Genomic DNA, 16509 nt, shown 5'->3' with positions numbered 1-16509 from the left:
TTTGGACAAGGTGCTGAAGTGCCTGATGGACTTGGCTCTTGTCATGAAATGAATTTGCATCCTGAGGAAGCCTCTTCTTCAGAGGAAGCCTCCCCAGTCACCTCTGCCCTCTCCAATGACATGAGTCCTCCCAGGTGACCTCAGTCCTCCCAGGTGATGTCCTTCCACGGTGACTCTGGCTCTTGCAGGAGGCGGGCTACTGCAGGGACCTGAGCCACATCGCAGCCTTGTTCCTCCTTTATCTGTCTGAGGAGGATGCATTCTGGGCACTGGTGCAGCTGCTGGCCAGTGAGAGGCACTCCCTGCAGGGTAGGTGGACAGCTGCCCCTGGGACCTCATGCAGCCAGACCCTAGGATGGCCACCCTGGCCAGGTAATCTCGGATTTCAACCAAGGCACCTTCCTTGTGTCGCCAGCTCCTTGGGAGTCTTTAGGATGTCTTTGCTGAGGGTCCCACAGGAGTCTGCGGCTGACCCCCAAAGCCAAAGTTAGATGTCTTTCATCCCCATCAGCAGAGGGCATCTCATCCTCCCTGTGGCCACCCTCTGTGTCCTGCAGCCACGCCCTCCGGCTCTGATTGTGTGCAACTGACTCTCCCCTCCCTGAGAGTCCTCCTCCCCTCCAGCTGCCCGGGCTCCTGCTGCCCTTGGTGCCCACGAATGGGCTGATTAAGCCCAGGTGGCAGCATCTCCCCAACCCGTGTCCCCTGGCCCGACCCCACTTCCGGGAGACGACCAGGAAGCCCAGCACCCACTCTGTCCTGGCCGCCATGTGGTGGCCTCAAAGTCAGGCTTGCTCTTTTTGCACCCTGGTCCAGGAGGCCTCCAGGGAAACCTCTAGCCAGGCTCCAGGGGATGTACCTGCCCCACCTCCCCAGGGCAAAGGCCACCTGGTGGGGTCACCAGATGGGAGGGTGGGAGGCCTTGGGGTTTGGGGGCCTCTCCAGCTGCCCAGCTCTTCCTGCTGATGGCTCCACATCTTGGGGGAAGGCTCTGATTTCATGATGGGCTGAGGGCTTCTCAGGATTCCACAGCCCAAATGGCGGAAGAGTCCAGGGGCTCCAAGACCATCAGGAGCATGTGGTTCCCATGTCACAACCCAAGACCATGTGGCGTCTGGTGAGTTTATGGTCCCCTCGGTTCTTCCCCAGAGGCCATGCCTCCTGTGGGGATGGAGGAATGGAGGCTGGAGCCCCTCGTGGGGTTGGTGACTGGCTGAGTCTAGCCAGCTCCTGACCTGGGACATCGGGCTCTCCATGGGCTGGGAGTTGGATTCCTTTCCTGCCCTGGAGGAGACAGAGGCACAGGGATGGGGGCCCAGCTCCCGCAGAGCAGGACAAAGGGCAGTGTGTCCACCGGGAGTGTGGGAAGGGGCCGGTGTTGTGGGGAGCCCTGGACACCGCCCAGTGTTCTGCACTAGGGGAAGGGTCTTCAGAGGCCCTGCAAGAGGGCAGTTTTTAGGGGAGCCCAGGGGGCCCTGAGCACCTCTGTTCCTCCCATCAGGACAAGGAAGGTCTTTGCGCGCAGGATTCCTCCTTAGGCTGGCTTCTCCAGATGTTGAATGATGGAGTAAGAAGGCACAGGGAGACCCTGGCTCAGAGACCCTCCTTGCCCTGCAGTGCCCTGCTTCCCCAGCCCGGGGGTCTGGCTCACCCACAGCCCACAGGAGGCTCAGCCCACATGGGGGTCCCCACAGGACACCCAAACAAAACCCTCTGCCCAAGAGGGGTCATCCCAGGGCAATGACTGGGGCTCAGGACCAGCCTTATAGGCAGACTGGGCCAGGACCCGACTTGGGAGGGCTCAGGGAAGCCTCAAGCCCTGGGCAAGCCCCTTTCTCCAGGAGCCACAAACCCACTCCAGTGAGTGTCCCCATGAGGAGCTGCGGGACCTTGTCTGACCCAGCGTCCTGCAGGGCTCAGGAAACCCTCCTGGGGAAGGTCACTGACTCTGGGGACTGAAGCCCCAGTGGGCTCAGCTTGAGCCACCAGCCCCAGCCTGGAAGGGCTACAGTCTCCCACACCTGCTATCCCCACAGATCTCTCTTGGGCTCATCCTGCGCCTGTGGGACGTGTATTTGCTGGAAGGAGAACAGGTGTTGATGCCGATAACAAGCATTGCCTTTAAAGTTAAGAGGAGTAAGTCTACGTGTGCCCAGTGGGGCCTGGGGAGCCCTGGGGTCAGACGCCGACTTACCCGAGGGCGGCTTCCTCACACTGTCCTCATGATCCTCTGTTCTGGCCCAGAGGGAGGTCTGGCCAGGTGGGCTGGGCAAGGCACAGTGACGCCAAGTCCATCCCCCACAGGGCCCAGATTAAAGTTAGGAGTGTCGTGAGCACTTCCCTGCCCAGGTCGCTCCCCAGCCACAGCCTCCTGTGCACATCAGGGCCCCTGGGGTGGTCACAAAAGGATCTTGCACTGCCCAGTGGGAGACAGAAGTGGCCACGGGGTATCAGCTGTGCCCCCTCCCAGGGAATTCTCCTGACCTGATGTCCACCCTGTCCCTAGAGCGCCTCATGAAGACATCCAGGTGTGGCCTGTGGGCACGGTTTCGGAACCAGTTCTTCCATACCTGGGAGTTGGATGATGACTCTGTGCTCAAGCATCTTAGGGCCTCTACGAAGAAACTAACAAGGAAGCAAGGGGACCTGCCACCCCCAGGTGGGCTCCAGTGCCATGTCCCCTCCCATGTCACCCTCTGGGGCAGTCAATAGTGGGGGAGTGCCTGAGACCCGCAACCCTACTACCTGGGCCTTCCTCTTCACCTTTCCTTCCTACTCTTCCTCCTGGACTCTAAGAAAGTACAGGAGGCCACCGGTCCTCAGGGCAGGCGCTCAGTGCGTGTGTACTGGATGTGATGTGCACGCAGGAGTAGGATGTGGGCATGACCCTCCAACAAGCCCCCTCCCACATTCCACAGTGTCTCTGTCTCCCCATCACAGGGCCCTCAAGGACACTAAAGGAGCCAGACCGATTTGTGGGAAACCCCGCCCTTCCCTGCAAGCACCCACAGCCTCAGAGAGCAGCAGAGGCCCCTCACTCCTGCACGCTCCTCCAAGGTTGCCAGGACAACCAGCCTTGAGCCAGGGAGACAAGGGAATCGGGTGTCCCTGACCCCAGAGCATTCAGGGAGAGGGCACAGGCAGCACCCCAGGCGAGAGCCAGAGCGAAGAATTCAGCCAGATGTGGGAATGGTCAGTCCTGGCATGGACTGGGCAGCCCAGGAGGGCAGAGGGTGACCCACGTCCGGGTCCAATCAACCACTGTGGAGACGGGTCCTCATGTGAGGTGACAAGGGGCTGGGTGACATCCAAGGCCCCTCCCACCTGAGTTCTCACTGGGGGCTGTATCCCTGGCCCAACAGACCTGGGATGAGGGTGTGTCGTAGGAAGCCCCCAGCCAGTCTGAACCCTGGGGACAGTCCCAGGAGCTACCTGTCATGCCCTGACAGCTTCCCATGCCAGCTGGCACACACCCCTCCCTCTGGGATCAGCAGACTACAGGCTTGTCCTCAGTGTCAGACCACGGGGGCCACACAGAGACCCTGAGGACTCCAGAGACCCAGGCACGTAGGACCCGGCCTGGAAAGGCCTGCATGGGCTCACTGGAGACGCTGACCATGTCTGTTTTCCTTTCAGCCAAACCCGAGCAAGGGTCCTCAGCAGCCAGGCCTGTGCAGGCTTCACATGGCAGGAAGACCTGCAAGGGGGACAGGCAGGCCCCTCCAGGGCCACCAGCCTGGTTCCAGTGGCCCATTTGGTCAGCTTCCCCGCCATGGGCACCTCGTTCTTCTACACCCTGTCCCGGTGGGACTGTCCGGGAAGACACCTACCCTGTGGGCACTCAGGGTGTGCCCAGCCCGGCCCCAGCTCAGGGAAGCCCTCAGGGGTCCTGGAGATTCCTGGAGTGGAACTCGATGCCCCGGCTCCCAATGGACCTGGATGTAGGGGGCCCTTGGTTCCCCCATTATGATTTTGAACAGAGCTGCTGGGTCCGTGTCCCCTCTGAAAGTGTCCTGGACAGCCCCGGGACTGTGGGACAGGGCCAGCTCGGGAAGCCAGTGAGGACCCTGACACCAGGCCCTGCCCAGGCCCATCAGGACTGAGAGAGGTCGGGAGATATCCCACTGCAACAGGTCACCCTATCTACAGACAAGAGCCTTGCACCCAATTCCTACAATGGTATCATATCCCAGGAGGACCAGCTGGCCACCTGTTGGCAGGTGGAACACCCTGCGGAGGGGGTGAGATTGGCTTTCACTGCACTGAGCCACCATGTGGACGTGGACTTCCAGCCAGCCCTGCACCCAGCACTGATTCCAACCAGGACACCCCCTTCGCAGCTAGTGACGAGAAGCAGCGCGCTCCCACCTCAGGGCCTTGCCTCTGCTCCTCTACCTGGAAAGTTCTCAGTTCCCTCTAGGCTTCTAGAAGCATCTGGGGCAGGGCTCATGGCTGGATAACTTCCCGAGGCTTAACAACCCAAGAAAGCTTCACATCCTCGTTTTATTTTTTGTTAAACTTATGAAAATTTATTAAGAAAGTGTGCAGCTCGAAAGACCTTCACAGATGGAACACACCAGCCCCCAGATCAGAAAGCCAACCATGTCCAGCCCCTCCCAGCACCCCCAGCCCCACGACCAGCGTTCTGAATTCTGACGACACCGTGAGCCTGCCTTTGTACTTCACACTCATGGAAGGATAACAACATTCATGTTTTAAAATAAATGTTTCCTGTTGAAATTATTTTAGATATAAAGATTGAAAAGGCACTACAGTGGCCTCCTACACCTTCCATCCAGCTGCCCCTAATAATGACGTTTTGCAGTTCCATGGCACATAAGAAATTTAGACTGGGTGTGGTGGCTCACACCTGTAATCCCAGCAATTTGAGAGGTTGAGGTGGGAGGTTCAGGTTCACTTGAGTCTAGAAGTCTGGGACCAGCCTGGGAAACACAGGTGGACCCTGTCTCTAGAGAAAAGTCAAAGAAATTAGCCAGGCATGGTGGCATGTGCCTATGGTCCCACCTAGTCAGGAGGCTGAGGCAGGACTGCTGGAGCCCATGAGTTCCAGGAAGCAGTGAGCCATGACTGCACCACTGCACTCCAGCCTGCGTGACAGAGTGAGACTTTATCTGTTAAAAAAAAAAAAAAATAAGAAATTTAACATGAGTACAATCCTATTAACTAAATAATAATGTGAACTATTATCTAAGGTTATTAAGGCTGGAATTATCCCATTTTTGCCTAACTTCTCATACCTGTCCCAAGATCCCACTTCAGACTCACCCTCTGCCTTCAGCTCATGTCACCTCAGCTTCCTCCAGATGGTCCAGCAAACACACACCTGGGCTGAATGGTAGAGCTGATTGCTCGTACACAAGGGGAGACCTGTGGGCAGGGGTTTTCAAACTTATACAGCAAATGAGTTTTCCATGGTGTTCTGGAGATCACCTTTTGAGAAACACTTTGACAGTGAATCCAGGCCCCAGTATCCATCAGCTGCTCTAGTGAATTTTGTGGAAGCTCAGTGAATACCTGCTCTGCAGGGTGCATGTGAAAGGGGTGAGGATGTGTAAGCGGCAGATAAAGAAGACAGGACACAGGGGGTCTGTCTGAGCTCTATCCTCTGCCTTCAGCACTGACGGATCAAATCCAACTCTGATGGAATGGTGGTCACATTCTGGGCCAGCCCTGGGCTCTGAGGATCTCACAGTGAGTGACACAGAGCCAGGCCTTGCCCTTGGGGGAGCTCTCCAGCGTACACCTCCCTCTACCCTCCCAGTGCCCTGCAAAGCAGGCGTCAATGTCATTGTTAATGCACAGAGGAGGAACCTGATGGTTAGACAGGTTGATGGGTTTTCCAGTGTCACATGGCTTCTGATCTAGTTGGCAAGGACTGCAGAGTAATGTCAGGCCCAGGGCCTGGTGCCTCCTGGTGATGTCACCACAGAGCAAACACGAGTTTGCTGGCTGGGTGGATTCTTGTCAACAGAAAGATACATGGATTAAAGGCAAATAGGAGCGAGATCCCTGGCATGGAAACAGGAAGAAGTCTGGCTGCTGGCTCTGTTTGGGAGTTTGTTTATTTATTCTATAAAACAGTTTTACTGATAGTAGTTCTCATACCATACAACTCACCCATTTAAAGTGGACACAATCTAGTGCTTTTTGCTCCATTCACAGAGCTGTGTGACCATCATCATAAGGAATTTTAGAACATTTTCATCACCCAGAAAAGAAATGTTGTGCCCCTTAGGCAGTCTCTCTCCCATGCCCGCCCTCTTCTTTTTAGTCCTAGGCAACCACTAATCTACTTTATGGTTTGCCTGTTCTGGACATTTCATACAAAGCAAATCATATAATATAAGGTGTTTTTTGACAGGCTTCTTTTACTTAAGCATAATGTTTTCAAGGTTCATCCACGTTGTAACATGAATCAGTACTTCTTTCTTTTCATCACCAAATAATATTCCATTGTATGCATATAACACTTTTTTATATTCATTAGTTGATAGACGTTTAGGCTGTTTCCACTTTTTGGCTATTTTGAATAATGCTCTTCTGAACATTTCTGTGGACATATGTTCCGTTTCTCTTGGGTGTATACGTAGGAGTGGAATTGCTGGTCATGTCATAACTCTGTGTTTCACCTTTGGAGGAACTGCCAGACTATTTTCCAAAGTGACTGCACCATTTGATATTCCCACCAGCAGGGCAGGAAGGTCTCCATTCTTCTCACCCTCACCAACCCTTGTTTTATTTCTTTCCCAGTTAATCCTTTTATTTCACTTAAAACATTTTAATTTTAGATTGGGGGTACATTCACAGGTTTGTTACAAGGGTACATTGTGTGATGCTGGGGTTTGGGTTTCTATTGATCCCATCACCAGATAGTGAACATAGTACCCAATAGAAAGTTTCTCAGCCCTTGCCCCGCCTCCTTTTGGAGTCCCCGGTGTCTATTGCTCCCATCATTGTGTCTGACCAACATTTGTTATCTGTTGCTCTGACTGCAGCCATCCTAGTGAGTGTGGAGTGGTATCTCACTGTGGTTTGATTTGCATTTTCCTGATGACAATGATGTTTAGCATCTTCTGATGTGCTTATTGGAAATTTGTATATGTTTTCTGGAGAAATGTCTATTCAAGTCCTTTGTCCAATTCTAACTGGGTATTTGTTGTTTTATTGTTGACTATAAGAATTCTGTATATATTCTAGTGGGGTGTCTTATTTTAATCTTTTTGAAATTACTGTTTTCTCAGTCATACTCACACTCTCTAGAGCAGCAGTATGTTTGAATCTAAAGAACACACATAGGTGAGTTTATCAGGAGGTAAAAGTGCTTGCAAACTGGTACGACATTGTTACATTAAGTCTGTAGATTGCTTTTGGTAATAAGGACATTTTAATAATAGTAATTCTTCAAATCCATGAACGTGGGATATCTTTCCATTTATCTGTGCCCTCTTTAATTTCTTTTATTAGTGTTTTATATGTTTCAATAATTCTGTATCTTGATTGTAGTGGTGGTTACACACATCTACATATCTGATACACATACCAAATGCTCATTTTGACATGATACCCTGATAATGTGAGATGTGACTATTGGGGGAAACTGGGTGAAGATATTCAGTTCTCAAGATCCACATTGGGCCTGATCCAGCCCCTGTACAGGCTCTCAGATGGTGTATAATTCTACTTCCTGTGAAAGAGACAGACAGAGGGACCAGGCCCTGGGAAGAAGGGTGGGTTTGGCCCTGAAAAGGGGATTGGTGAGAGTAGGAGGGAGGGGACCCAGAAGGTGTGCTCTGTTTTATTAGACACCTTTGTTTGTTTCCATATCTTGCCCACTGTCTACAGACTTATAATGAGTAACTAAATGAATGACATCAAAAGCTGAGCCCTTGGTGTAAAACAGGCACTTTTCTTCAGTTCCAAAGTGCCAAAACCCATCCAATTGCCTCTGGACCCTGGTCCTCTGGAAGCTGGAAGGAGGATAATCATGCTTTTCCTAGAAGCTCCAGGCAAGCTGCCAGTGTTTTGGGCATTTCATCCCTGCAGCCCTTGCCTGGGCTGGACCTGCTGCCCCAGGTACGTGTAGCCCTGGTACTAACCCCAGGTACTGTACCCCAGGTACAAGTTAGCCCTGAAGCTTCCTGATGCAAGCCACTGAACGCTCAACTCAAAATGGCTTGAGCAATAATGAAAAGTATCCTTTCACATAAGAAGAATTCTGGAGGTCAGGCAGTTCCAGCGTTGGTTCATTTCCCAGCAAAATTTGGTCATCAAGTACTCAAGTTCTTTCTACCTCGTCTTCAGTGGATTGGCTATCCAGCTTTTCATATTTGCCAATCTGATACATAAAAATGGTATGTAATAAACAAGATATGTAAAAAATGGCATGTGATAATGTAAAAAATGGCATGTGATAAACAAGACACAAGTTTATTGACAGTCTGGAGTAGTCACTAGTAGGCAGGGTTCTGAGAAAATACTCAGACTCTTCTTGCCCCAGAAAGTGTATCCAGCAAATCAACTCCTGGGGTCTCCAAACAGACTGGATTAAAAATGGAAAATAGCAAAGGATCTTGGCAGAGAATTCTGTCTGACTTAGTCAGATACAAGATTTTTTTTTTAAGTTCTTGTCTGGTTTCCTAAAACAAATTCTGATAAACACCCCTAAGAATCCAAAGTCAATTGAACACAGAAAGTTTAAGGCAAAGGAATTTCCCTACGTCCTGCCAGGAAGAGGAATGTTTACAATCTCTGCACATGGCCTAACACAGCTCCCCTAAGAACAGGCTTTCCTTGTTTCAATTTCCATTAAAAGAGGAGCATAAGTACTTATTTATTTACTTATTTATTGAGACAGAGTCTTGCTCTGTTGCTCAGGCTGGATCTTGGGTCATTGAAGCCTCTGCCTCCCGGGCTCAAGTGATTCTCACGCCTCAGCCTCCAAGTAGCTGGGATTACAGGTGAACACCACCATGACCGGCTAATGTTTGTATTTTTAGTAGAGATGGGGCCTCACTACGTTGGCCAGGTTGGTCTTGAACTCCTAGCCTTAAGGGATCTGCCCACCTTGGCCTCCCAAAGTGCTCACGCCTGTAATCCCAGTCTCTACTAAAAATACAAAAATTAGCCAGGTGTGGTGGCATGTGCCTGTAGTCCCAGCTACTCGGGAGGCTGAGGCAGAAGAATCGCTTGAACCCGGTAGGTGGAGGTTGTAGTGAGCTGAGATGGCGCCACTGCACTCCAGCCTGGGTGATACAAGACCCTGTCTCAAAAAAAAATAAATAAATAAAAATTATTTTATATTTGAGAGGGTCCCAGTTTAAATGCCATTTACTACCCACAGTCTTTAAATTTCCTTCCTTCTTTCCTTTTTTCTTCTTCCCCGGTAACAAGCTGAGAGATTTAAGTTTCTTGACAAAGAAAATTATTAGGATTTTTTTTTTTTTTTTCTTTTCTTTTTTTTTTTTTTTGGTGTGTTAACGTTGAGGGTGAAATGAGTGGATGAATGGTAGTGGAATTATCCAAAATCAGTAGTTGCATCAGACAAGCCACTGAAAAATAAGAGGAATCTATCACTTGCTGGTTCCTTGTGTGTTATGGATCCAGTAACTTTTGGCTATATTTCAATACAGGAAATGGGAAGAACTCTAAGGCATTCCCCAGATGTTCTATAAAACGTGCCCATTAAAACATACGACACCGGCTTTGCCAGTTGTGGTGCTGCATGCTGAGGATCTCTTATCTACGCCCATAGCCATGCAGTCCAAGGGCCTGCTGCAGTCCGTGCAGGTCTTTGGATGGAAGAGGATGGCCACAGCCATGGCGGGCTGCAAATGTGGCAATGGCCTCATCGAAGTGAATAGGCAGCCCCTAGAGACGATGGAACCGTGCATGCTGCGGTACAAGCTGCTGGAACCAGTTCTGCTACTGGGCAAGGAGTGATTTGCTGGTGTGGACATCCACATCCTAGTGAAGGGTGATGGCCACATGGCCAAGATTTTTTTTTTTTTTTTTTTTTTTTTTGAGATGGAGTCTCATTCTGTCACCCAGGCTGGAGTGCAGTGGCACGATCTCGGCTCACTGCAATCTCCGCCTCCCGGGTTCAAGCGATTCCCCTGCCTCAGCATCCTGAGTAGCTGGGACTACAGGCGCGCATCACCATACCTGGATAATTTTTTGTATTTTAGTAGAGACGGGGTTTCACCATGTTGGCCAAGATGGTCTTGATCTCCTGACCTTGTGATCCACTCGCCTCAGCCTTCCAAAGTGCTGGGATTATGGGCGTGACATGACCCAGATTTATGCTATCTGTCAGTCCATCTCCAAAGCCCTGGTGGCCTGTTACCAGAAATACATGGAAATGGCTTCCAAGAAGGTTAAAGATGTCCTCATCCAGTATGACTGGACCCTGCTGGTGGCTGACACCTGTCATTGCAAATCCAGAAAGTTTGGAGGCCCTGGTGCTTGTGCTACCAAAAAGCCCATCACGAATATCAGGGTCCACCTGTGTAATAAACAATGTTTGGATTTTTTTATATATATATATGGCTTACGGATCACCTGACCTCAAGTGATCCGTCCGCCTAGCCCCTCCCAAAGTGCTGGGATTATAGGCATGAGCCACCGTGCCCAGCCCCTTCAACTTTTATTTTAAGTTTCAGGATACCTGTACAGAATGTGCAGGTTTGTTAACTAGGTAAACGTGTGCCACTGTGGTTCGCTGCACAGATCAACTCGTCATCTTGGTATCAAGCCCAGTACCTGTTAGCTAATCTTCCTGATGCTCTCCCTCCACCACCAGGCCCCGGTGTGTGTTGTTTCTCCCCTTGTGTCCATGTGTTCTCATCATTCAGCTCCTACTTATAAGTGAGAACATGTGGTATTTGGTTTTCTGCTCCTGCATTAGTTTGTTGAGGATAATGGCTTCCAGTTCCATCCAGGTTTCTGCAAAGGACATGATCTCGTGCCTTTTTATGACTGCAGGGGTATTACTTAAATATGCATAAAATGCTCATGGGGAGCAGAGGAGAGGTGACCTCGGGTTGCATACGGAGTGGATGGGAACATCCTTATCTCAGATAAGCATACTCAGACTGACTGACCCACGGGCTTCTCAAGCCCAGAGACCTACTCTGCTTGCAGAGGTAATTTGCAATGTGCTTACAAAACTATACCCTTAATAGACTCTAGATAAAGGCTGGAACAATGTCGCTGAAAAATAAATGTTACCAGGGACCTGGAGAGGAGGAATGGTGACAGCAGAGGAATGGAATGAGCTTGGAATTCAAAGACACACAACACCAAACAGCAACGTGATGACTCCTCTAGTTCTTATTTTCAGAGTAAAAGAAGCAGCAGGCACACCTGTAGATTCAGGTGAAGGTGCAGAAGGAGACTACGCAGCCATTGGTAACACCTTACAAGGAAATGGTCATGTTATCTGTGTAGTGGCGTCGCTCTGGCTGAATGTCAAAGTGATTACTTAAAGGCCATTCACCTGATAGGGCTGGGAGTCCTGTGGGTGAGAGGTGGGGAGGGGATTCCTGCTCACCTTGAAATCCGAGCTCTGCACCAGGAAGCAAAGGTCAAAGGCATCCCCTTCTGGAGGGGCATGTGCATCTTCCTCTCCTCGGGCCCCCATCTTCTTTTCTGCCTCGTGTTGCACACCACGTACCCTCCGTCTTCAAACCGAGGGTTGAAGTGGAAGGCAAGGTTGTTTCCACTGAAGCCGGTCTGAAAGTCCACAGCAAACCTAGGCCCAGGGAAAGCAAATAGTCTTCTGTGGCATGGCCGAGGAGGGCCTCGGCGCCTCTGCCCTGCATTTGCCTGGGATCTTGCATAGAACCTGCCTGGCAGAGACTGCTTGGTTGGCATCCTTTTTGTTTCTCTAATTTGAATCCAATGTGTTTTTGTGCAATTATTGCATTTTGCCTTTACAGCATGATTTTCTAAAAATAAGTAGAAAATGGCTAAGGAAAAGTGCTGGCATGAGCAAACAAGAAGCATAGGTCTTGGAAAGTGATTACCAATTGGTACCAAAGATGGAAGTTGCTAAGCACACCTAGAAGAGACAGCCTTCCGTGCCAGTGGACACTTGTTGGAGGCCAGCACTTGCCTGACTAAGTGGGAAAGAAGAGAACAAATGTAAAGAGCATGTGAAATTGGGTCCGGGCGCAGTGGCTCACGCCTGTAATCACCACACTTTGGGAGGCTGAGGCAGGCAGATCACTTGAGCCCAGGAGTGGAAGACCAGCCTGAGCAACAAAGCGAGATCTCATCTCTACTTTATACATATATATATACACACACACACACATATATATATATATGCATATATGCACACACACATATATACACACACACACATATATACACATATATACACACACACATATATATACACACACACACATATATATACACACACATATATATATAAAATTAGCTAGGCATCATGATGCATGCCTATAGTCGCAGCTGCTTGGGGCGCTGAGATGCGAAGATCTCTTGAGCCCAGGAATTCCAGGCTGCAGTGAGCTATGATCGTACCACTGCACTCCAGCCTGGGTGAAAGAAAAGAGTCCCTGTCTCAAAAGAAAACAATTAATTAATTAAATGAATAAATGGAGAAGATTGCATTAGAAATATCTCTGCTTGTATTTTTTCCTTTGGAGTCCTTCAGCTTCACCCCTGTAGTCCTTTGGAAATTCCTGCCCCAAGGAAGGGAGAGGCAGAAAGCTCCTGAGAGGAGAGCGCCCTCTGAGGCAGGATCTGTCTGTTCCACAGGATGGGAGTGGGAAGCCCTCCTGGTGCTGGGAGGTGGGGGAGGCGGAGGGACAGGGAGAGAGGAAGGGGTGGAAGATGAGAGCCTTGGTCCTGATTCCCCTCGTTGCAGGGTTCACGGGGATCAGGGCCTCCCTGCCCTTGGCATCTCCTGGGGGCACTGCAGGCTCTCAGAGAAGTCCCACAGCAGCATGGCAATGGCAGAGGAGGTCACCAAGAATCTGGGTGGCCGAGCTGAGGTTGAGCTGGGATCTGCAAGGCCCAGAAGGTCTTAAGGAGAGGTCCCCTGGGACTGAGGCAGAGAGGCTTCCGAGAGAGAGCCGTGAGACCAGAGGCTCTTCTGTGGGCCCCGCAAACTTCAGCAGGCAGCCACCCGTGGTCTCCCACCAAGCCAGGAGAGAGCTGCACACCCCTGCGCCCCCTGGTCGGGGTTCCTCGGCAGGGGTCAGCCAGGCCTGCGTGAGGGTCTAGAGCCCTCCCAGCCCCTGAGAAGCCATGTGAGCTCCCCTCTGTTCCCAGACAGCCCACCTTGGGAGGGAGGAGGGGGTGGGAAACTGCCCTGATACAATGTTAGTATTTTGAATTGACTTAGTAGTTTCCAGAAAAGGCCTTGAAATCAAAAGAGACCAAATTACTTTGGATGTCAATTTTCAGTATTTTCACGTCAGCAGAAGGAGAGCTTCAGAGTGGATGAGAGCAGTATGGGAAATGGAGGAGGTTTGATTTTTGTAACTCTTAGTCACAGTGTGCAAGGTTCAACTCAGAACATAATCCTCCAACTCTGACCATCCCTCTCCCTCCTTAGACCGCCAGCTCCCAGGGCCCCATTCATTCCGGAGTCCAGGTTAATGGCGCCCCTGGCTGCAGGTTGTGCCTGCAGAGTGCTGTCCCGTGGCATGGGTTAGGTACGCACTGGGCCTCCCCTGAGCCAGGCACGTGAGCTTGGATGTTGTTGTTTGAACTAACCCAGGCTCCCAGGCAATGGTTTACTAAGGGATGAGGCTGGAGTGAAACATTTCCATCCATTACACACACATCTGCTTCCACTGGAGCTGAGAACAGTCCCATTGACAGTGATCTGAAGTGTGTCCTGGAGACCCCCTTGCATAGTCCCAGAAAAGGGGACAGCCTGCAGGGAAAAGGTGTGGGGCCATCAGTCAGGTGGCCGGCCTCCCGTTTGCTCCCATCCAGCGCTAGTCAGTGGTCGGCCTGGGTGTGACAGCACCATGCGAAGGGATGGGGTGGGGCTGTGACCAGCATAGATGAAGTCTCAGCCCCACGGGTCTTAGGGTCCCGTGTGGAGGCAGACACAAATCCAATTAGTTACTCAGACAGTCTAAGCTTGTGATAAGGAGAAGCCTGGCCCTGAGAGGACGCGACAGGGAGCTGAGCTTGTGTGAGAGTCTGAGAGGCGGTGGAGGCTGCATCAGGAACGCACCAGGCTGAAGGCCTTCCTTCCAGGCAGGGAAGAGGCAGGCGGACGCCCTGGGCTGGTAAGGAACTAGGTAGTAATGGGGGCTGCTGGACCTCATGCCAAGCTCCCAGCAAAGCGCCCAGGGCCCTGGCTGGAGACTCGGGAGGCCCAAGGGAACAAAGGGACCCATCAAGGGTCTGCAGGTTCCACGAGAGGGTCACATGAGAGGCACAAGAAGAAGGCATGTCCCTCTCCCCACCACCACCATATAACGATGGCCACCGTGACTTTTGCCCTCCTGGCCACCTTCAGCAGAGTCTCTTCCCAGGTGCCGTCTGCAGCCATGGGGCAGCCCCCGCCTCTGCTTCTGCCCCTGGGCTCTCCATTCCTTCCCTCAGGCCCTCAGCAGCCCTGAACTCAAGCGTAGTTTCCCCACCCGCCCCAGGCCCCACGGCTACCACTTTGTCAAATTCTCTGTCCGGGGCTCTTTAAAGGAGCAATGGGCCATGGTGAAGATGCATCGCTTCAGAGTCAAGTCTGAATCCTAGCTCTGCTGCTCATGACCTGAGTGGCCTTGGGAAGCCTACTTCACCTATCTTTGCCTCAGTTTCCTCATCTGTAAAATGGGAAGGTGTTTCTCCTACTGCATGTGATTGATGATTTCGTGAGAAAAGGCCTGTGATGGAAGAGACTGGCACATAGGAGATGCTTCCCCACTGTCACCCACCCCCCACCTTGTTCTCTCTGAGCAAAATTCACAAACTGGTACTTCCAGTTTTCAAAGTTTATTCCGAAATGCCTCATATCCAGTGTGGTTCTATAACCCGTATTAAAGCACAGTTCTATCTCCTGGCTGATTTTCACATTCTTCAAGTTTTTAATGTCTTCTCTAATATCTCCTTTAGGTCAATTTCCTACCCAAATTAAATGCCTAAAGGAGCCAGGCAGGTGATGTGTATGGGCGAGACGGCCAGGTAGGGAGTGGTGGGGACTGTGGCAAAGTAGACGTCACACCCCTCACCTGAAAAGTCAACATCTACTCAGCGCTAACCAGTGATTACCATCTGGGCCCAGGATTGGCAGAGCCTCCACATATTTAAGATGAGATAGAAACCTGGATTTTTTTTTCTGTAACATTTTCTAATTTCTTGGAGGAAAATTTTTGTCAAAACAGATTAAGTAAAAGTTCCTGGCTGGGCACAGTGGCTCACATCCATAATCCCAGCACACTGGGAGGCCGAGGCAAAACAATCATTTGAGCCCAGGAGTTTGAGGCCAGCCTGGGCAACATAGTGGGACCCCCCCATCGCTACAAAAAATTTAAAAATTAGCCAGATGTGGTGGTGAACACCTTTAACCAGTTAGTTGGAAGGCTGAGGTGGGAGGATCACGTGAGCCTGGGAGGTCGAGGCTGTAGTGAGCCACAGTCACACCACTGCACTCCAGCCTGGGCAACAAAGGGAGACCCTGTCTCGAATGAAACTCTCCAAATTCCCATATTATAGAGATACACAGTGAAATATTTGCAATGGAATGGTATCTCTGGATTTGCTTCCACATATCTGAAGGTGGGAAGGGAAGTAAGCGAGGGAGGGTATAGGATGAAGCAAGATAGGCCTGAGTTGATCGTTGTTGGAGCAGAGTCATCGGTGTGTGTTGTTGATGGTACAATTCTCTCTGCATGTTTGAATTTCCTATAATAACAAGTTAAACACTGTGCAGGCCAAACAGAAAACACCCGCCAGCCAAATTCAGCCTACTGCCCACTGCTTTCTGGTCTGTATTGTTGAGTTGTGTGACCACACAGGACCCTGGGAAACCCGTCCTAGCTCAGTGTACACACCTGGAACCATGAAAGCCCCAGGAAATCTGGGATCTGATTCAGACAGACTCTGCTCCCCATGGATTTGAGGGGGTGTCTTTTGTTGCCCCTCAGGTCAGGTCTGAACTCTGCCATTAAATACTTTAGTGACCTCAAGGAAATCACAGTTTCTCTGTGTCTCTGACTTCTCTTTCTTGTCCCTGTCTACACCCGCAGTGTGGGGGAAGGAGAGTCAGCCTGATCCAGGTATGGACCAGCATGGCCTAGGATCGGGAAGCCTGTTGTCCCTGAAACATGTCTGTGGAACATTTTTCCCCTTGTCTGTTTGTGGAGGCCTGTGATTCTCCCCAGAGCCTTTCACACTATCATGAGAGTCAACGCTGGAAATACACACCCTCCTGGGAAGCTTGCGGCCTCCACTCAAGCATATTCACACCACAGCGTCTAGAATTCAAGGCAGAGCGTGATGGAC

The 16509-nt window shown here is 50.9% G+C and overlaps 2 protein-coding genes and 1 pseudogene across 2 annotated transcripts in view; 2 read left to right on the top strand and 1 right to left on the bottom strand.

Moving 5' to 3' along the window:
* LOC112609247 (TBC1 domain family member 3G-like) overlaps positions 1-16509 on the bottom strand; it is a 368624-nt gene that overhangs the window by 263399 nt on the left and 88716 nt on the right. The gene's annotated exons all lie outside the window — the stretch shown is intronic.
* Positions 1553-4741, top strand: LOC112609008 (TBC1 domain family member 3B-like). The gene is made up of 6 exons (XM_025361263.1): positions 1553-1567; positions 2037-2136; positions 2507-2659; positions 3637-4010; positions 4197-4257; positions 4299-4741. Exons 1-6 carry the CDS (start codon positions 1553-1555, stop codon positions 4418-4420), a joined length of 825 nt encoding a protein of 274 aa, XP_025217048.1. The 3' UTR covers positions 4421-4741.
* On the top strand, positions 9754-14763 carry LOC112609187 (annotated as a pseudogene).

The sequence above is a fragment of the Theropithecus gelada genome, chromosome 16 (genome assembly GCF_003255815.1).
Source record: "Theropithecus gelada isolate Dixy chromosome 16, Tgel_1.0, whole genome shotgun sequence".
NCBI lineage: Eukaryota > Metazoa > Chordata > Mammalia > Primates > Cercopithecidae > Theropithecus > Theropithecus gelada.
This window is presented reverse-complemented; position numbering and strand designations above follow the sequence as displayed.

Coding starts and splice junctions, on each gene's coding strand:
- LOC112609008 (XM_025361263.1), top strand. Junction 2,137..2,506: donor TGCCTTTAAAGTTAAGAGGA/GTAAGTCTACGT, acceptor CCCTGTCCCTAG/AGCGCCTCATGAAGACATCC. Junction 4,011..4,196: donor TCCGTGTCCCCTCTGAAAGT/GTCCTGGACAGC, acceptor ATATCCCAGGAG/GACCAGCTGGCCACCTGTTG.